This window comes from Ruditapes philippinarum, unplaced genomic scaffold, assembly GCF_026571515.1.
Source record: "Ruditapes philippinarum isolate M1 unplaced genomic scaffold, ASM2657151v2 ctg10305_1_1_1_1, whole genome shotgun sequence".
NCBI lineage: Eukaryota > Metazoa > Mollusca > Bivalvia > Venerida > Veneridae > Ruditapes > Ruditapes philippinarum.
In genome coordinates, this window is record NW_026860899.1 from 1 (window position 1) to 22,237 (window position 22,237).

The 22,237-nt window shown below is 32.1% G+C and overlaps 2 protein-coding genes across 2 annotated transcripts; both read right to left on the bottom strand.

Annotated features, from left to right (window-relative positions):
- Nucleotides 1-16: 16 nt before the first annotated feature.
- On the bottom strand, nt 17-3,030 carry LOC132713802 (uncharacterized). Its single transcript, XM_060696478.1, has 2 exons — nt 2,947-3,030; nt 17-2,061 (listed from the first exon to the last, which is right to left on the bottom strand). Exon 2 carries the CDS (start codon nt 1,754-1,756, stop codon nt 17-19), a length of 1,740 nt encoding a protein of 579 aa, XP_060552461.1. The 5' UTR covers nt 1,757-2,061; nt 2,947-3,030.
- A 7,159-nt stretch (nt 3,031-10,189) lies between these two features.
- On the bottom strand, nt 10,190-13,202 carry LOC132713801 (uncharacterized). Its single transcript, XM_060696477.1, has 2 exons — nt 13,071-13,202; nt 10,190-12,592 (listed from the first exon to the last, which is right to left on the bottom strand). The coding sequence occupies exon 2, from the start codon at nt 11,994-11,996 to the stop codon at nt 10,476-10,478; it is 1,521 nt and encodes a 506-aa protein (XP_060552460.1). The 5' UTR covers nt 11,997-12,592; nt 13,071-13,202; the 3' UTR covers nt 10,190-10,475.
- Between the last annotated feature and the right edge of the window lie 9,035 nt (nt 13,203-22,237).

The following is a 22,237-nucleotide window of genomic DNA, read 5'->3' on the forward strand; positions in this document are numbered from 1 at the left end:
TGAAATTTTTGCCGCATTATTTCGTTCTCTTTTGTTGAAGGGAACACATGTAGCACTGTAACGCTTCCCTTGGTTTGTCCTCTTCTTCCAAACATTGGCCGAGAAGGTTGAGAGCTGTCTCCCTGTGACCAAAGTTTCTTCCTGTAAAGATAACCTCCACAAGGTTACTAAGTGCCCGTTGTTGATCCTGTTGTCTTTGCAGATGACCGTATGTTTTGTACTGTAAAAAGTATAGATAAGGGAGGGAATCAACAACAGCATAGTTCATCCATAGAATTTCGAACATACTTCTATATGGCATATCATCTTGAGTAGATCTCATCATTTCATACCGCAATTCTCGAGGCACACAATTTACTTCTGCCTGCAGGAATTTGACACAACATGATGTGATACTATTGATGCAATTTTCACTTAGTTCACTGCATTTTCTCTTAAATTCAGCAGACCGAATTGTATGTGGATATAACCAGCAGCCACATACAGGTTCAACAACAGTGGAGTTATACCGACTTTCTGTTTGTCTCAGAATGAACTTTGCTCTATCCATATCACCTACACAGTAGAACATTGAAGCTAGTTTAAGTCTGCCAGATGTGACATCTGAGTTTAAACCCAATGACAGCCACTTTAGTGCTTCATATTGAACTAGATTATTGTGTTCAATACTTGATGACTCCATGATTAGGCCTAGTGTAGAACAAAGAAATGGTGCCATATAACGACTTGCAAGCTGTTCAAGTCTATTTCCCTCTCCACTGTAGTATTTTAGCCTTAAGATAATTTGTTTGTGATTACATATGTGGCCATTTGACAAACACTTGAAAATATGTAATAGCCATCCGCTTATCAGTTTCATGAAGCTGAAGAAAAGACTAGACGAACAGTGTTCATATATTTCCAGCGAGGTTTGAAAACTACACGCAAAATGAACAATTGTACTCAGTTTGACTTGTAGTCTCTGGCTAATATTATCCATGCTTATTCGTAGAAAACATCTTCCATCGCTCTGTATTATGTCACATAATTTCTGTAAAACGTCTCGCTTCTCTTCAGCTGTAAATTGTCCGGCCATTAAGTTGTTATCAGAAATAATGAAATGCGGGCAATTTTCATTTTGAAGATGGCTATTGAGTTCAAGCAAGCAGTAAGATAAACATATAAAAAGATTGTCCCTTTTCCATATGTTTTGTTCTGTATTTTCTATACAATGCAATAAAACTGTTTTGCACATAAAACTTGACAGAGCATTCACTGTGTGGGGATTCAGAATGTTTTTCAAAATAATTTTCATTAAAACATAGCATTGTAATTGCGTAATATTTAAATTGAACATCAAACATCTCTCTAGTAGAGAAGTAGATATTCTCCACTCTATTTCTGGATAAGTAGCAATCTTGCTACTAGTACCAACAACAAAACAATCACAGCTAGCAGCATATCTGACACTTTCAGATGATAACCACCTCATAACACCGGGTCTTTCTAGGAAATGTTGAAGTTGTGAATTACAAGGGAAAGCAAATACAATGTGAAGTTCGTGGTATCCTTTTACCCTGGAGACAGCATTTGATGGCCCATGTCGCTCAGTATTTTCTCGCTTAAAGCTTGTTCGGAATGTATTTCTTAATATTATTCTCCCTATGCTATCTCTTATGTAATGTTCATGAGGAATGTTTGTCTCAAAAAGAGGTTCATCAGATCGAAGTAGTTGTAGAAAACAATATCCTGGTGTTACATTCTCATCCTGTATCATAAGAAGATTTTCTCTTACTTTGTTCCCACTCTGCCCAGTCTTGTATCACATTATAGTCATAATCTACAATGACCATGTCAAGATCTGAACAAAGTCCTATAGTAGTGGTACCTTCAGACTGACTCCCAAGATGATATACAGTTGTCTTTTCACCAATTAATCTGGATGTAATCGTGTCTAAACTCTCCCTCAGCATGAACATTCTTCTTCTTCTCGTCACCATTTTCTCATTAACACCAACATCCTCTAATACCTCAGATAATTTCAGTGACAAAGATCTACAATATTCAGGTGACTGAAACATTCTGTAATGATAAAAAATATGTATCCTTATCAAAACATAGGAATGCGATTATGACAATATATGGAATTATGTGTATTAATTACTAGATATTAAACTTGAGTAAAAAATGACCTGAATTAAATTTGTTATTAATAATTCAAAGGTAGATTTTTTTTCTCTTCTTTATATTATAAGTTTTTTTATGTTAAAATGTTCAATAATTGTTTTAAATTATCTTAAATATAACAGATTTACATTTATCAAATAAACTGCGGCGCAGGAGTGTAATAAAGCTATTAATTATGTACTTTTCGGTAGTTTATAGAAATATATCAGTGAAAAAAACTGACATTTCACTGTTTGAAACAGTGAAATTATCAATTTGATAATTTTCACTGTCCTTTACTTTATTTCAGTGAAATACCGGCGTGCACAGTATAAACATTGCGTTAAAACGCGCTAATGTTAGCGTTACACTGTAGGTGCGTCAATAAAAATTGACTCTTTTTAACAGTTTACCGTTGTTATTTTATATATGTCATAAATAGAATATTATATTCGTGTAGATTCAATACTAAATTATTGAACTCGACTGAGGCTCGCATAATATGATTTTATTTAACTCGTTCAATAAATTTAGTATTAAATGTTCAATATCCTCTATTCAAGTATCAAAACTGTAGAAACTAACCTAGAAGTAATAGATTTTTTCTTACCTGTACCAATTTGTATTTTTTCACCATCGTTATAATTTTATATGCAATAGTCATTTATTACGTCACAAATAAAGCTGATATAAAATTACGACTAAACATCAGTTACAATTTAATGGAAAATAAACAGAACTTGTAGTCTACATGTATACATGATTATTATATCAAAATTATCAAATATATATTAAACTTACTTTTAATTGTGCGAATTTTTGTCTTATATTTATGACGGTAAACATACACTTCCAAGGGTGATTCGTAAAATTTCCAATTTTTACTTCCTCTTTCGAATTTCAATGGTCGGAAAGATAACTCTTGTAGTATGAGTAGCTACATGGTTTCCGCTTTATAGTTTCCCTTGGATCAAACTTGTGAAAAAATACTTAAGAAAGTTAAAAGTCATGATTGTGACTGAACATTTTTTTCACCGATCATCCGTAAATTAAGCGATAGCGCCAATGATGACGTTGTCAATATTCTTAGAAAACAAGGAAAATAAATAAAATATTATATTTTCATCAGTTGAAGAATAATATTATTTTTTTATCATTACCTACCTTACAAGTTCTTAGTAAGAATTTCGAATTATTTTACTATAGGACAGTTGGACGAGAAGATAAAACTCTTTAACGTTGAGACATCGTCAAATTTTCAAGTAATAAATATCGAGACATATTATACCTCATTTGCATATGCTCTTCTTTATTTGATATGACGTCATCCGGTCCATAAACCGCATACAGACCGGGGGCGGTCCATAATTCTTATGAAGACCGTTTAAACGTAACTTTCACGACGTGCGAATTTCACGACGACACAAACAGACGATGACTGTCTAAATGGCCAGGCGACTCACTTTTTTATCAGAGACATTAAATTCATTACATGTTGATCAAAAGTCATGATTTGTCTTTAATTTAATTATAAATTTATTCATGCAGTTTGTGAAATTCTTAAAGTCCGGGTTATTTGCATTGAAAAATTAAATATTTAATTTCGTTAACAAAAATAGAATATTAAAAGAATAACATGATTTTTAGCTGCATCGATAGAAAATAATTAAAAAAAAAACCGATTAGGTTTTGAGATATTTCACACACTGAACAAATAAAATTATTATTTGAAAGCAAATAATAGTAAAATGACAGCAAAAAAAAAAAACAAATGGATGAAAGGATTTAGATTCGGTATAATATAACAAATAAAACATGGCCTTTCGGGCAAAATGCAAGTTTACGGACTGGTTGGTCAGACCTCGGAAGGAATATGGCCCTCAGCTGCGCTTCGGGCCATATACCTTCCTCAGTCTGACCAACCAGTCCGTAAACTTGCATATTGCCCTCAAGCCCATTTATTATTTGTTAAATAATTCATTTTGAATATATATGTTCAATATGAATAATACTTTTTTTATTGATTTTGAAGTAAAACCATTTAGTACCATTATCTCACAAAATATATTTATATATAATATATATACATTATGTTTGGACCAATGAGATTGCAGCTATTATTAGATCATATAATAAATTTAATGATATCATATTTTATCATATCATATATCATATGAAATCATATTATACATGAATTTTAAATGTAATATTGTAAACGACCATAATTATGGCATCTTTGCAGTCTTATTTTTTCCGTGAATATTAATTGAATTCATCGGACTGATGAGGCGGGAAAGCCACAAAGTGACAGACAGCCCATTTGTACTTTATTGCGTTATTTCAGTTTACAGTTTTCACCTAGAATAAAGTGGAAGAGTTCAAAATTACAATCTTAGCTTCACTAACTCATAACGGCGATAAGTCTCTCTGTCGGGCGACTTATGATTAGGATGAAGACAAAGACTGAGAGATTAACTCGAAACAAAATACAAAGAAATTATTTGATTTGTCAATCTTGTTCAGCAGGAGACTTTGAAGGTGAATTTGATTCAAAATTCATAGCGTTAATATCAAAATAATATTTTATAAATCCGAGTATATTAAGCTTTGTAAATCAGCAGTGTATTGGCTAACGTGTTCAATATTAAATGATGAGTATGAATAGAAAAAAATATTGATGTGATTTTAGTTTTTATCTATATATTTGTTCATCCTCATTTAACAGAGCCTTAAAAAAGATCCACCAAATACATGTACGATTACTAATATGAATGATCTTCTTCTATATTATGGCAGTGATTGTTTACACTGAAAAGTATCTGTTACCTGAAATTATGCTATATGACGATGCACTATGAACAAGTCAACGAAATAAAAGTTCTGTTGTGATTTCTATCGAAATATCTTTATTTATTTTCACTTCATGTCCGTTCGATTTCAGTCGGAACACCTCAACGATTATTCATAATAAACCTCACCCTAACATTGACGGCAAGGTCAAACAATTGCGATTGGGATAATTGGTGACCAATGCCATTATCAAATAACAAAAATATGCGTTTTGAAAAAAAGTTTTAAAATAGATGTGAACTTGCTGAATCGGACGGACAATATAAGATATAATGAATGTTAGAAAATAGAATATTAAAGGCTTTTTTGGGGTTGTTAAATAAGAAAGATATTAAGGGTTAATTTCTGTTTCATAATGCAAGTTTTTTTTATACTTTATTGAAATTGTCAGTATGAATAACGTTATTTTGTCACGTTCCTTATTCCATTCAGTTTGGTATTGACACCACAGAAAGAAAAGCAAATTCTGTGAGTTGTTATGGTAATCTGTTCAAAGATTTCATTTGTAGGCCATCTCTGAGTTACAATGGTAATCTGTTCAAAGATTTCATTTGTAGACGATTAAGAAGTAGCAATGCTAAACTGTTCAAAGAATCCATTTGTATGCCTTCTGTGAGTTACAATGGTTGACTGTTTAAGGAATCCATGTGTAGGCCATTTGTGAGTTACAATGGTACTCTGTTTTAAGAAAACGTTTTGTAGTCCATCTGTAAATTACAATGGTAATCTTTTTGAAAAAAAAAACATTTGTAGGCAACCAGTTACATTGATAATATGTTCAAAGTAACCAGCTTTCTCGAACAAACGAATATTTGTTCACTGACTGCTCGTATCTCAGCTGATAATGCCAATGACCAATCAAAGAAACCACTAAGCAAACTGGCAATGAAATTATTGGTATATAGACCTTTTTACAATACGATTTTCCATAGTAACGAATGTTGCATTTTGCACATGCACATTCTGCGTAGAGCAAAAACGATGACTACAACTTATCATATTTAAAAGCTTTAATAAACGTGATTTTAAGTTATGCACACTGAAAACAGTAATTTTGGGATGACTTTAAATCAGTAAGTAACAATGTAACCTCCGAAAATAATACGGCATAATTCAATAATATTGTGATTGAAAGGATCTCCGACAATCAGAATCAATCAGAATCAATTGTAGAATAACACGTGACACACGATTGTATAATCAATCTGAAATACATTTTGCAGCATTAATTACAATATAATAATCAGCAAATGAATACAGCTTTTGCATCTTCCAATTAATGTAGTATAAATCAAATTCAACAAAATATTGTAACAAAAATGACTAAATAATTTCAAGATATTGCTGATAACTTATGTCAATGTTAAAAGAGTATATTAAACCGAATCACCATAATCTGACTGCCCCTTGATTAGTTGATTATGCCAATGATATAATCAACTGCATTAAAAAACTTGTCAATTTGTTTTCATTGGATATTAAAATTGCCTTATTGTTTCTAAAATTCATGCATAATGTCATTCTCAATAATAAACATAATCAATTTTCAGTTACTTAGAATGGGAAAAGGCACAGTGTCTGGTGTGGTGTCGGTAGACACCACGGACATTATAAAAGAAAGAGTAATATTCGCTATGGCTCTAATTTGTTGTGTACTTAACTACCTTAATATATGTTTGGATCAGCATCATTAAACGCAGTACCATCTGAAGTATGATCTATTTTAATACAATTTAGCTGTTTTATCTTGACAATTTTTAGTCGATACAGAATTTTAGTTCGATTATGTAGGAAGCTTATAGAAAAATTCCGTTCCTGGAACAAACCAGTAGTGAACAATGGATATTATGATTGTTTCAGGAAACAATGGTTTGCTTCTGATGGGGTTGGAATCCATGCGGATACCGATCCTTAGATTACTAGTCCGGTATATTAACCACACAGAGGACACTTTTTTATCTTTACGAGCAGTAGTAATTAACTATATACGTTCTATAAAAATTCAATAAAAAATTCTTCAATCAGGATTTTCAGATCTTTTTACATTTAAAACTTTTACCTATTAGAATGGGAGTGTTCATCATAAACTTACTTGTCTGTACAGTCTATATAATATGATAGATGTTGATATTATAATATTGTGTAATTTTCTAGAAAGGAACACGTCACAAGAAAGAAAAAGGAGACTGCATTGTTTCACTTAGTGTGATAGCTTTGTCTAAGGGTAATTATTGCATGTGGGTACAACTAACTGCTGTGAATAACGATTGTTATTACATTCAGTGGTTGAAGATACAGTTAAGAATGCTTAGGGATTTTATCTGATGGGACACTTTTCTACACAACTTTAAGTTTGGTGATATAAATGTAAAATTAAAGTGTATTATCTCCAAGATTTCTACGCGATGTTATGCTATACTATTATTCATGTAAATATATCAATGATTGTGTCATTTTAATTATTTTTGAAGGCCTGTCTCTGCGAGAGAAAATGGCATGCCTTTAATGTAGAGAGCAATGCAGAAAGTATTTTTGTTATGAATATAAAACTAAAAAATAGATTAAAAGAAAAGAAAATGGTAATTAATGGATATCTGGGAATTTTTAGATGGATCGACCGCCCAGATAGGACAAAAACATCTGTTAAAATTGGCGGTAAAATACAGAAAATATAACATTATTTTAGCTCCACTTTTCAAAGTATAGTAGGGCCATCCTACTCACACGTCGGGTGCGTAGCAGAGGGGTTAAAGTTTTGCATGTCACGTTATATTTTATCAACCACTAGAGATAATTGCTTGTTTCTTCACACGGTTACTAGAGAGAAGGTCATTCTCCTAGGCACATAACCTATCTTTGTATCCCGCATTAAACTTCAAAACTACTAAAGATATTCATTTGAAGCTTTATACAAATCTTCAAAATCATAATTGGAGGTCAGTAACAAAGGTCCATAATTTTATCATGGATTGTGACAGAATTAAGACCCTTTTAAACTTAAAACATCTAAGCTCAAGTTTATTGATGCAACATCAAATTTCTTTTGAAGCTGTTCCACGAAATTTAATATCTGTTTTGTGGGTTATTTATGTAAGATCATAATTGGAGGTCACTTTCCAAGTCCCTTAACTCTCACATTGGTTTTGACTGACCTATGAAGCATTTTGAATCACGTTAAGCTTGCAACATTAATCTTTCATTAAAATACTGATTGTGTTCACTTGATCCTTCATGTTTCTTGAACAGCAATTCATGGTTACTTTTCAAGACCTTTATCTCTGGCATAGGTTTTAAATAAAATAAGGCTCTTCGTGAACTTTACAGATATCGTTGATCAACATTCAAGACTCATAACCATATCAAGTACATTTTTATATTGATTTTATGTGAATGAAATTTTCTTCCTTGTTACTTTTTACATTATCCCGACTCTTATATATCACAGAATATCTGACGATAGTCGATCACGCTGTAAATTCGACAGGTCTTGTCAGAGCTCTCCTTTCCCACGCCTGTTATTTTGATAGGTCGGACTTTTCCACTCTCATGTATATTTTAAGATCTAGAGTATAAATTTTCAATTTTCAAAGTTTGAAACATGTTTTAAAGACGGTGTTTTTGGCTGAAGTTATAAAAACATCGTCTCCTGTAGCCGATCTTGCTTCGTATAGTTCCTGCAGCCTAATTTAGCGAATTATTGCAACAAATTTTGGTTCTGTTAACTGTTAAATGACAGTATGCCCACCAAAGGATATAATAGTAAGTGTATTAGTGAAGTAAAAAAAAACTTTATATTTTGCAATATTTCCTTTCAACTTTACTATTTACTTTGCATGAACGATAAATAACTCATGAGGCCTAAGGTAATTTTTGCAAATATCCATGGGAATTTATTTGTAATTTTCACATCTTAGAAAGAGAAGGTAGTATTTTTATACTTTAGGCAGATTTATATTTTATCCTAAACATTTCTATTGTCGGTCATCACCATTACAACAGTCATTTTTTTAATTATATTATCTATATAGATTATAAATTTAATTTGAAATACTCATGTATAGATCGATTAACTTGACAGTGACAAAATGAGCATATTAGAATATAAATACCGGCACTTTGAGGACATGCTGTATATGATTCATCAGACAAATTTTAATGTTTTCACCGCGTCCAAAAATGTCTACATGTTGCAATAAATTTATGCTTAAGATTTTATAGCCTTTTTAGCGTTTTTAAATTTTCTACTGTCCAAAAAGAAATGAAGACTTTAAAGCAAAGATCACATGATCGTGCGTGCAAGTAATATTGTAGCAATGGCAAAAACTGATATTGGAAAGATAACATCATTGTTTAAATTGATTATTAAGAATGTTTTTATGAGTCGTGCAGCATGTAATTTTCAAATTTTTCGATGGACCCTGACATGGTGACAACACGTCATTTCAGTCTTATTGATTGTTCCGGCACGAGCGGATTTTAGAATAGAACCGTCATCTCGCTGTTAGCTAGATGGCCCATAGCTCCCTCACATCAATGTCTCTGGCAAGATAGATAGCTATAAGGGGCACGTGACTTTAACCTATAAGCCCAACAAAAGAACATTAATAGTAATAATCATTATATATATATATAAACTATAGTTTACTAAGCCCCGCACAAAAAGAATGTCAATATTAATAATCATAATATTTATATCAGTGCGGACAAGAATACATATAATATCTAACATTCGACTTAAGGTTGTCCGCAAAGGACTATAATCAGTGTCTGTTGACGTTATTTCCGAGGTTAACTTGTTGTCCGATGTTAACTAGAAAAAACATCAGATGACAGAAATTTTCTGATTAAATAGATGTCCTGGGTCGATCGTTCAGATCTAGCGGTCGACTTGATTTTCGCTGAACTATATGGTTCTATTTTTTATAATTTCTGGGGCCGAGTGGCTAAAGTATTTGACATTAGCTACTGGCTCTCAACAATGGTTCGAATTCTACCAGGGACGTCGTTCACGTAAGGAAGCTCTTCAGATAACTCACGCAAGATCTGTGGCTTCACCCTGGGTTCCAATTGTACCGGATATAATGCAAGGAAGGGCATTCGATGGCTTTCTTCCACCATAAATACTGGAAAGTCTCTATTTAGTTTTTACAGCGTTAAGAGCCAACAATAAACTTGAAACAAAACAACGGACACATTGTTAAAAAATTGTATTTTCATCAATGATTTAATCCTTGGATACATTATATCATAATTACATGAACTTAATAAATATGATGTTTATTTTTATGTTATGATCACAATACAACTTTGGTTTATTTGTTAAAACGGCATTCAAGAATATAAAGGTATAAATGCAAATTTACTGAAAGTTTGTGTCAAACTAACAAGAGACAACATTTTGGTAAATTACACAATTTAACAAACATTCTAACGTTGAACTCAAACATTGTTATTTTACCCGTTGAGGGAACTTTGAACCTCTACCTGTTTGAAGCATACTTTCTAAGTAAATTACAAATATGAAATTTTGCCGCATTGTTTCGATTTCTTTGATGAAGGGAAAACATATAACACTGTAACGCTTTCCTTGGTTTGTTCTCTTGTTCCATACATTGACCGAGAAGATTTAAAGCTGTCTCCCTGTGGCCAAAGTTTTTTCCTGTAAAGATAACCTTCCCAAGGTTACTAAGTGCCCGTTCTTGATACTGATGTCTTTGTAGATGACTGTATGTTTTGTACTGTAAAAAGTAAAGATAAGGTAGGGAATCGACAACTGCATAGTCCATCCATAGCCTTTCATCTTGATTTCTGTGTGGCATATCATCTGGTGTAGATCTTACCATTTCATGTTGTAATTCTCGAGGCACACAATTTACTTCTGTCTGCAGGAATCTTACACAACATGATGTGATACTTTTGATGCAAATTTCACTTAGTTCACTGCATTTTCTCTTGACTTCAGGAGACGGACTTATGAATGGATGAAACCAGCATCCACATACAGGTTCAACAACAGTAGAGTTATATCGACTTTCAGTTTGTCTAAGAACGAACTCTGCTCTATCCATATCACCTACACAATAAAACATTGAAGCTAGTTTAAGTCTGCCAGATGTGACATCTGAGTTCAAACCCAATGAAAGCCACTTAAGTGCTTCATATTGAACTGGATTATTCTGTCCAATGCTTGATGACGCCATTATAAGGCCGAGTGTCGAATATATAAATGGTGCCAGACAATGACTTGCGAGCTGTTCCATCCTATTTCCGCGTACACTGTAGTTTTTTAGCTTTAAGATAATTTGTTTAAGATTACATATGTGATCATTAAAAAATTTTTTTGACAAAAACGCGACAAACACTATTTGGTCTCCGCTAATCCCTTTCATTAAGCTTAAAAAATGTTGAGTCAAAACATCTACATATATCTCAAGTGAGGTTTGAAATCTATATGCAATATGAACAATTGTACCCAGTTTGATCCGAAGTCTCTGGCTAATACCATCAATATTTATTCGTAGTAAAAATCTACCATCGCTCTGTACTATGTCACATAATTTCTGTAAAACATCTCGCTTCTCTTCAGCTGTAAATTTTCCAGCCATTAAATTGTTTTCAGAAATAATGAAATGCGGACAGTTTTTATTTTGAACATGACTATGGAGTTCAAGCAAGCAGTAAGTAAAACATGTTAAAAGATTGTCTCTTTTCCATGTGTTTTGTTCTGTATTTTCTATGCAATAAAACAAAATTGTTTTACACATAAAACTTGACAGAGCATTCCTTTTTTCGGAATTTAAAGAGGATTTCAAAATAATTTTCATTAAAACATAGCATTGTAATTGCGTAATATTTAGATTGAACATCAAACATCTCTCTGCTAGAGAAGTAGATATTCTCCACTCTAATTCTGGATAAACAGCAATCTTGCTACTGGTACCAACAACAAAACAATCACAGCTAGCTGCATATCTGACACGTTCAGATGATAACCACCTCATAACACCTGGTCTTTCTAAGGATTGTGATGCTGATTGCGACCATGAATTACACGGAAAAGCCAATACACTGTCATTGTCAATATATCCGTCACACCTGGAGACAGCTGATGGCCCGTGTCGCTCATATTCTTGTCGGAAAAATGTTGTTTGGAATATATTTCTTAATAATATTCTACCATTGCTATCTCTTTATGAAAATTTTACTAGGAATGTTTGTCTCAGGAAAAGGTGCATCAGATCGAAGCAGCTGTAGAACACAATATCCTGGTGTTACATTATCATCTTGTATTATAAGAAGATTGATCTTATTTTGTTTCCACTCTGACCAGTCCTGCATAACATTATATCGATAATTTACTAATACCGTATCAAGATCTGAATGAAGTCCTAAAGTAGTAGTACCTTCAGACTGACTCCCAAAATGATATATAGGTCCGTTCGAACCAACTGATTTAAATGCAATCGTTTTTAAACTCTCCCTCAGCAGCATTATTCTTCTTTTTTTTGTCACCATATCCTCATTAACACCAATGTCTTCTAATACCTCAGATAATTTAATTGACAGAGTCTTACAATATTCAGATGACTGAAACATTCTGCAATGATAATAAATATGTATCTTTGTCAAGGCATCAAAATGTGTTCATGATAGTATATAGTAATATGTTGTAACTTACGTTACCAATGTTTTTATGCCAGGGTGTTACAAACGTTGTTGCTAACATTAGCGATAAATTAGAAGATGTGGTTAACGAATACAATAAATAGTGCATAAGATTACATCATTACATATATGTTATAATAGAAATTTATTTCCCCAATATATTTCTTAATATAAAACCATTGACCAATAATAGTGTAAAAATACGCATAAAGTTATTTATTTTCTTATTTCTCGGTTTTGAACAAGAGAATAATAAAACAGAGCTTTATTTTATTACATGTTAAGGCGGTATTGATAAAAAATATAAACTGTACCTAAATATATTAATTACTTTTATTTGTACGATTAAGAGGTTCTAATTCATATATTTCTGAAAATTGATATCTAAAAATCAAACCTAAAAGTAATACCTGTCTAGTTATTTCCTTTTTGTTCTAATTTTTATTGTTCACGTGAAACTATTTCTTTCGTTATAATATATCTATATTTATCGTGTAGTATAAATCTTTGATTTCTTTTATCTATGTAGTGCTCGTATAATGTGAACGAACGAACAATTTATCTAATGAAGCACATCTTTATCTAGTAAGGTAATTCAAAATGGGGTTGTAAGGGTAGTAAGATTTTGTACTAAGCGTAGTACTTAAGAAATTACAGGTAAATTATTTTCTTAATTTCTGTCCATAGTTTAAAGTATTGACAGTTCATTTTTCAGATTCAATTTATGGCTCAAAGCTAAATATCTTTAAGAGGTTACAAAGGTAAAGTTAATCTTCGAGCTGGCATAAAGTTCAACTTTGTGAGAAAATTCGACTAAATGTCTATCTTCGACCCGACTCAAAAATTGACTTCAAGTAATGTAAACTATCAAATTTAACCGAAATTCAAGTCGTGCTCTAAATTCAGCTTTTAGAGTATATGGAATTAAATCTTCGAGCTTGAACGAAACAGAGGTGAAGCAACATTTTACTTATGTACCGCTTATATTTTGAATTGTTTTCTCCGATCTGACAGGAAATCGACTCAATCTCACTCTTAATCTACTAACGTCAATTTTGATTTTCATTTCTTCACTTACTTGAAAAATAGACTCCAGTAGAAAATTAAAAAATCATGAAATATGAGCATTTGAAATAAGTTCTGCAAGCTGGCTAGAAATTCATCTCGGGAATCGTCTAAAGAATTCTTATCTTCAAACTTCTTCAAATTCAGCTACAGCACGAAATCCCCCTTTATTGAATTTTGAAATTCAACCTTCGACCTCAAAATTCAAAGCTTGGTCGAAATTCAGTGCACAGAAACGAACTCCGGTCTCTGTGCTAGCTCAAACATCAACTCACAATATTTCAATATTTTATAACGACTGAAGTGTATACATTGTAGATATGATATAAATGTTAGGTTGTTATTATCATAAACTAAATAATAACTGTTTTCATTTGTCTGTTTTTCGTTCGTTGCGTAAGTTCTTTGTTCCTTGGATGACGTCATAATATCACAGGAAGTCAATGTTATATAGTGCAGACACATAATAAGATATTTGAAGTCAACGTAATTCAGTCAAGCCTTTTTATAACAAAATGCAGATTTTGCGCCAGGACCTCAGACCTATGTCGTAAATACTGAGAAAATATAAGTGGCCAGAGTCGATATAAGTATCTAACTGATTCAATGTAATGATAAATGATAGTTTAATAGTAATAATAGTTTATAGGTGATTATGTGAATATTTTGTACTGGCGTAAAAAATCGAACCATCTATAAGACTTTTAGGACTGCCTTATACAAGTCTTTAAAATCATAACTGAATGTCACTAACAAAGGCCCATAAGTGCAACTTAATTTTGACAGAACAAAGACCCTTTTTAAACTTTAAAAAATCTTAGTTCAAGTTTTGGTGTAACATTAAACTCCTTTTAAGGTATTCACATGATATATAGTACAAGTTTGTTGAGATCATAACGGGAGGTCACTATTCAACTCCCTTAACTCACAAATGGATTTTGACAGAATTATGGTCTTTTTTTAATGTTTTCCGCAAAGAACTAGACTCAATATCCGCTGTTGATATGCTTTCTGAGATTGACTTGTTGTCAGAGTTTGACAAGAAATACCATCAGATGACAGAAGTTTTGCGACATTATAGATGTCCTCGGTCGATCGTTCGGATTTAGCGGTCGCTTTCATTTCTCTGAACTGAAGCTTATGTGTTTATAGTTGTTCTTTTGTAATATTTTGTAGGAGCAAGTGACTGAGGTCCTTGACATTAAATCACTTGCCCTCACAGTTTTTTGTTCGTATCCTGCCAGCCACGTTCAATTCAGTCACGTAAGTATAGATAACTTACAAAAAGTCTTACTCGATTTGATGCACAGAGTCTTTAAAATGTAGGTTTAGCTTAAAAGAAAACTTCAAACAAAAAAATCGCACACAATACTTATACACAATATTTTCATCAATGATTTAATTCTTGAACATATTAAATCCTATTTACATGTATTTAACAAATGGTAAACTTATTAAGATGATACGATCACGGTATAAGTTTGGTGCTCTCAAATTTTTGTTTATAAAAACGGCATACTAGAATACGGAGATATAACTGCAAATTGACAGAAACTTTGTAGCAACCTTAAAAGCAAGCACAATTTTTTGAAATGTACAATTCAATATACTTTCTTGAGTCTTACTCAACCTCTTTATATTACAAGTATAGAGAACTTTTACATGTTTGAGACGTATTTTCTAAGTAAATTACAAATATGAAATTTAGCTGGACTGTTTCTTTCTCTTTGTTGAAGAGAAAGGAAATAACATTGTAAGGCTGCCCTAGGTTTGCACTTTTGTTCAATACATTGACCGAAAAGGATGAGAGCTGTCTCCCTGTGGCCAAAGTTCCTTCCTGTAAAGATAACCTCCACAAGGTTCCAAAGGGCTCGTTGGTTGTTTATCCTTATGCCTTTGTAGATAATCACATGTCTTGTAATGATAGGGGAGGGAATTAACAACAGGATGGTTCATCAATAGCCTTTGATTTAGACGTCTGTGTGGCACATCATCTAGTATAGATCTCATTATTGCATATCCTAATTCTCTAGAACACTATTTCTGACTGCAGAAATCTGACACAATGATGTGATATGACATTTACAATTTCCACTTAGTTTACTGTATTTTCTCTTAAATTCAGCTGATCGACTTGTCGGGGGATGAGACCAGCATCCACATACAGGTTTAACAACAGTAGAGTTATATTGACTTTCAGTTTGTCTCGAAATGAACTCTGCACTAGCCATATCACCTACACAGTAAAACAACGATTCTAGTTTCAGTCTGCCAGATGTGACGTCTGAGATTAAACCTAATGACGGCCACTTAAGTGCTTTATATTGAACTTGATAATTATATCAAATACATGATAACGCCATAACTAGACCTAGTGTGGACAAATAAATGGTGCAAGACAACAACTTGCCAGCTGTTCCTCTCTATTTCCGCGTATATCGTAGTATGTAAGCTTGAAGATAATTTGATAGAGATCACATGTGGTCATTTGACAAATATATAAATAATTGCACTCTACTTTATGCATGTTTCCACTTACGTCTTTACATTATTATTAACCAGTAAATTGATATCTAGTCATGAGAAAGATAGATAAATTTGCTATTGTCTGAAAAGTAATTTTTAGATTTTGTTTTTAATTATTATTATTTTTTATTATTTATTGAGCCTCCTGTGATATTTATGTTTGACAAACTTCCAAAATATTTTATTTTGTGTTATAACTTTTATTTAAAATGTATAAGTGTACATATGTGTGTTTTAAATTGAATATCCATCCATCCATCCATCTACCCAAAATCCACACATCCATCCATCCATCCATCCATCCGTCTATCTACTTCATCTATCTGTAATGGGCATGTGCTTATGACTTCCAAAATGAGCGATAAAAATGAATACACACATTTTTCATGCACCGCAATAGGGGTTTGAAAACTAAAAGCAAAATGAACAACTTTACTCAGTTTGACCTGTAGTCTCTGGCTAATATTATCAATGTTTATTCGTAGATAACATTTACCATTGCTTTGTATCGTGTCTCGTAATTTCTTTAAATGTCTCGCTTCTCTTCAGTTGTAAATCGTCCGGCCATTAAGTTGTTTTCAGAAATAATGAAATGAAGCAATTTCGAACATTTCTGTAGAGTTCAAGTATGCAATATGTTAATCATGTTAAAAGATTGTCTCGTTTCCTTATATTTTGTTCTGTATTTTCTATTTAATGTAGCAAATTATTTTTAACATAAAACTTGACAAAGCATTATTTTTTCCGAAAATAAAAAATGATTTCAAAATGATTTTCATTAAAACAGCATTTAATTTGCATAATATTTAAATTTAACATCAAACATCTCTCTGTTAAAGAACTTGACATTATCCATTCTTATTCTTAATAAGTAGCAAAATTGCTACTAGTATCAACAACTAAACAATCACAACAAATAGCATATCTGTCCTTTCCAGATGATAACCATGTCATATAATCGGATCTTTCTAGAAATTGTGATGTTGATTTTGGCCATGCATTACAAGAAAAATCAAATACAGAGTCACTGTCACAACATTCGTCATTCCCGGTGACAGCATTTGAGGCCAGTGTCGCTCAGAGTTTTTTATGTTTATAGTTGACCTTAATGTATTTCTTAATAATATTCTCCCATTGCTATCTCTTATGCATTGTTCATTAGGATTTTTTGTCTCAAAGAGAGATTCATCAGATCGAGGTCGTTGTAGAAGACAATGTCCTAGTGTTACATATTCACCCTGTATCATAAGAAGATTGGTCTTATTTTGCGATCTGCCCAGCCTTGTATCACATAATAATCATAATTTATAATTACCATGTCAACATCTGAATTAAGTCATATAGTAGTGGTCCCTTCAGGCTGACTCCCAATATGATATGCAACAAACTTCTTATCCTTTAATCTCGATGCCATCGTTTTTAAACTCTCTATCAGCAACAATGGTCTTCTTTTCTTTTATAACCATATCCTTATTTACACCATCGTCTTCTGAAACCTCAGATAATTTAAGTGACATAGTGTTACAATATTCAGACGAATTAAACATTCTGTAATAATAATAATAATAATAATAATAATAAATATGTATCCTTGTCTTAGTATAAGAATGCGTTTATGATCATGTAGAATAATTTGTTGTAGATCAGGGCTTTTAGCAGGTCAGTCATTAATAAATGCAAAGTTATTCTCCCTGAGGAAAATCACAGTGCCCCTAGTTGTCTGGTTAGTGACATTATCATGTTAAAAAAGGGTGATATTGGCATTATTTTGAAACAGTAAGATAACATACCTCCCATGAATTCATCTTGGTAGCGTTGGACATTCAAATTCCCTTCAGAGAAAAGAACCAATTCCATTGTTGCTAAGCCAGGGTTGATGTGTATGCGCACAAATAACACGATTTACGCGGTGTCGACGCCTTACAAAACAGCCAACGTATGGTCGACGTCCATGTAGCCACCCTCGCGCAAGCGAGTGCTCACAGTTTGGACATATACGGTTGTTATGTGTACCAGGGGTGTTAAAAGCAGTAGCTGTAATAGTATGGAAGCGATTGCGCAGGTGGGTCCGAATGTAACGGTCGATCTTCTGTACGCCCTGTTACTTGAAAACGTTGCCTAAGGCGTTGAATAGGACGAGTAGAGCATCCAATTTTCAAAGTGACGGCATTCATCGTCATTCCAGGTTAAAGCATGTCAATGGCACGTTCGTGTAAATTTTGCGGAATTCTAGAAAAAATAAAGAAACATGAAAAAATCTATATAATTATTCTGAAAGGTTACATAAATTATACACAATTCTACTGGTCCTTACAAACGCGTAAAAAATGCGCTCAGCGGGGTTCTCTGGTAAAACTCAGGATAAAAATTGTTTTATCTGATGCAGAATCGTTCGCCCGAATAAATGTAGATCATTTGACATTTTGTTGATAAAGTAACACTATATCTTCGCTTAAACACAGGGTTTTTTTGTTCAGTATATATTATTTATGATATGTTCATAAATTTTTGCAAGGGTAGATCGTAAAAAATTCCTATTTGCACCTTTTCTCTTTCGATTTTCAAACCTAGGAATGATAACTGTTGAAATATTAGTAGCTTTATTGACATGAACAATTGTTTCTTGACTGTGTGAGAAACGTTAGTACAAGGGAATAACTTCTCAAGTCCTTTAACATCAAAAAGACTGTAAGTCTTGCAGTAGCGGTTACACTGGAGCAAAAGGCCATGTTTATGAATTGAATATGCACCAGCTTTACTTTCTATAATAAGTATTATTAAACTTAAATGCAGTATAGAAAATTAGTACAAAGGTACTGAAAACAACTGTTATTATAATGATTGGCTTATATTCATTTTACACTATTTTATGTTCTTTAATAAAAATAATAACGACACGAACTACGTAGTAAAAGACGAAAAAAAACAGCAAAGAAATCAAGAAAGACCCGAAGTAAAAAAGCAACATAAAACAGCAAAATGTCATTTATTAAAAGATTAGTAGTCTACTTTCGGCACTTTATAGTATAATGCTTCTTCAAACATTGAAAAGGAAATCAAGTACACGTGACGATAAAATAGAGCCTCGCTGGTACCGCTTTTCGGTCACTCTTTCTTTTATTATATCCGTAGCCCTTACCGACAACACACGAGGGCCTTTTGCTTTCCGTTTTTTAGTTACTGAAAATTCATATAATTGTTAATGATATAATTGTGTACAAATTGTGTGTTTGGACGATGCTAAATATTCTTGCAATTGTAAGACTATTTCATTAATGTATGCGACATATCTTAAACTTTACATTTGTATTTCATAAAGAATACATGTATTTACAACTTTATCATTAGCACTATCGCCTACGGAGACAATCAAAATTTCCCGACCTTTTCTTCAGCATCATCTGAAAGTTTGATTATTCTGCTACTCAAAAGAGGGCTTTACATATTGGTAAAGCTTGTATACCCAAGGGGGTGAAAGCTGAAAGCTGATTAGGACAACAAAACAAACATCGTTTTTGATATATAAGACAATGATTAAATTTTTACTGTTTGGTAATGTTTGATAACAAGAGACATATAGAAATACATCTTTAGTTAATATTTAGATCTAGTTTTGTCTTCAACATTTATTAATCGGGTGATCTTTAATAAGACGCACGATTTACTGCGGAATAGCACGATTTATTTTGCGAGTCTTAGATAAAAAGTACAAGTTCATATAAACATTCAACTACATCAGCTTGACGCTGGATCTTTTTTTTTTTTCATTGCAAAACATAATTTTATCACCTCTTCTTCGAATGGAAAAACAATATTTTATCTTTGTATACAAATTATGGATTTTGGGGCACAGAAAAAACTCCATATATTTTTAAAATCCAAAATATCTTTACGGCCCAAATACATTTTTGTGTTGTTGCAAAATTGAATACATGTATAAATATTTGGAGATTAATATAAAACTCGAAAACTTAATTTCAAAGTTGAGTGTATAGATACGAGAAAAGTTCAGCTTTGTAATCATTTATGATTAAATCTAGATTATAACCTACAACCTTCGTCATGTAACTCTACCATCAGATACGTGTAAATAGAACTGTTTGTATTTGTTCTGGATATCATATCTTAATGTTCAATGAGTTCAGTAAACAAAAACAGCTAAACACTGCTATAACCAGATCGCAATAATATCGTACACATAAACGTTAAGCGTTATCATAATTTGTCAAGTGAAGCTCAAGGCTTAAGATCTTATAGAGGTTACACCTTTTATCTACAAGCCGTCATAAAGTTCAACTCTGGAAGGAAAATTGACTACATGTACATATCCATCTTCGACTTGACTAAAAAATTAACTAGAGAAATTGACTCTAGCAGAAAATTGAATTTAATGAAACATAGACTTAGATTAGTTCTGCTAGCTGGCAAAATATTTATCTCGAGAATCACCTTTCGAATTCCTTTAAAGGGAGACATATACAAATTTTAAATTTCTTGGTTTTGAATTTTTCATTCAATAATAGAATAGAACAGAACAGAACATATTTTATTACACATAAACTGTACAGTTTCTAGTGTTTAACAATGAATAATACATATAATATAATATTGAATGATACATATAGGATGAAAAGTGAACGAAATTATTATATATAACACAATAATGGATGAACTAATATTTTCTTAAGAAACAACATGCATACATTATAAAATGAAAATCAAAAAAGCAACATGTAATTGCATATTAAAGAACAAAGTAAAAAAACACATGTACTTGCATTATGTGATAATGTGTAAATTCAACAGATACTTAAAATGGAAAGTAGGAACTATAATATAATACCTAAACAGTTCAAAAAGGGAATCATTAAAATGTGCATATAATATTATTGTAAATGAATTACCATACTTCAAGAAGTTACATTGGCACATTTGAAAGAACTTGATTTCTAATTTTAAAAGCCTCGAAAATATATTTGCTAAACGTAAGTAATTCTGAAAAATTTTGACTATTTAAAAGGTTTACAAATTTAAACATACTTGGTTTTTGTCTTTTTATTTCTTTATATATTTTTGACGAATTACATTGTATTGTGGACAAACAAAAACAAAATGGTATTCATCTTCGATTACGGTTAAGTTACAGATTTGACAATAACGTTGATCTCTATCTATTTGATTATTTGCGCACTTTCCAGTTTGGATACGGAGACTATGGGCTGAAATACGTATTTTTGTAAAAGCTGTCCTAAGGTTTCTTGAAGTAATTTTATCTAAATATGGTTCAAAAGCAAACGAATCTTTAATATTTTTATAAACTTATAGAGAACTACTATTCTCCATAACTCCTTTACAATCCTGCACAAATTCATCAATCAGTCTCTGCTTAAATGTTGAAATGAAATTAGCAATATTGATATTACGAAAATTGTACCATGTCTTTAAAAATCCATATCTGGCTAACATACATTTAACATTATAAAACCAATTTGGCTTATTCATTTCAGCATCAGCAATGGAACTGTCAATGATAGTTTTTATTATCAATTTTTCGCTGTTACATATTTTATAGCAATATTTAACAATACGTTTATATCTATTAATCTATAGAGGGTACCTTCCTAATTCCCCATAAATAGCTATACTTTGCAAGAAGAGCGGCGCACACCAAGTAATGTTTTACAAAATTTCAAATGTAATGTTTCTAGTTGCTTTGATTTAGTGAAGCCCCATATTTCACAACCGTATGTAATAATAGATGAAACAAAAGCATCAAATAATTGTAAGGCTAATTTTGGTTTAGTATGGTATATTTTTTAAATTTGAAACAAGAGCATTCATTGCCTTTAATCCCTTTCCATACAATGTTTGTGTATTTAAGCTAAAATTTCCAGTGTAATTTAATGTAATACCTAAATAGTTGAAATCGTTTACAACTTCTACATCTTCATAATACAATATCTACTATATCTGTTATTGAAACTTC

Coding starts and splice junctions, on each gene's coding strand:
- LOC132713802 (XM_060696478.1), bottom strand. CDS start 1,756: ATGATACAGGATGAGAATGTAACACCAGGATATTGTTTTCTACAACTA.
- LOC132713801 (XM_060696477.1), bottom strand. CDS start 11,996: ATGAGGTGGTTATCATCTGAACGTGTCAGATATGCAGCTAGCTGTGAT.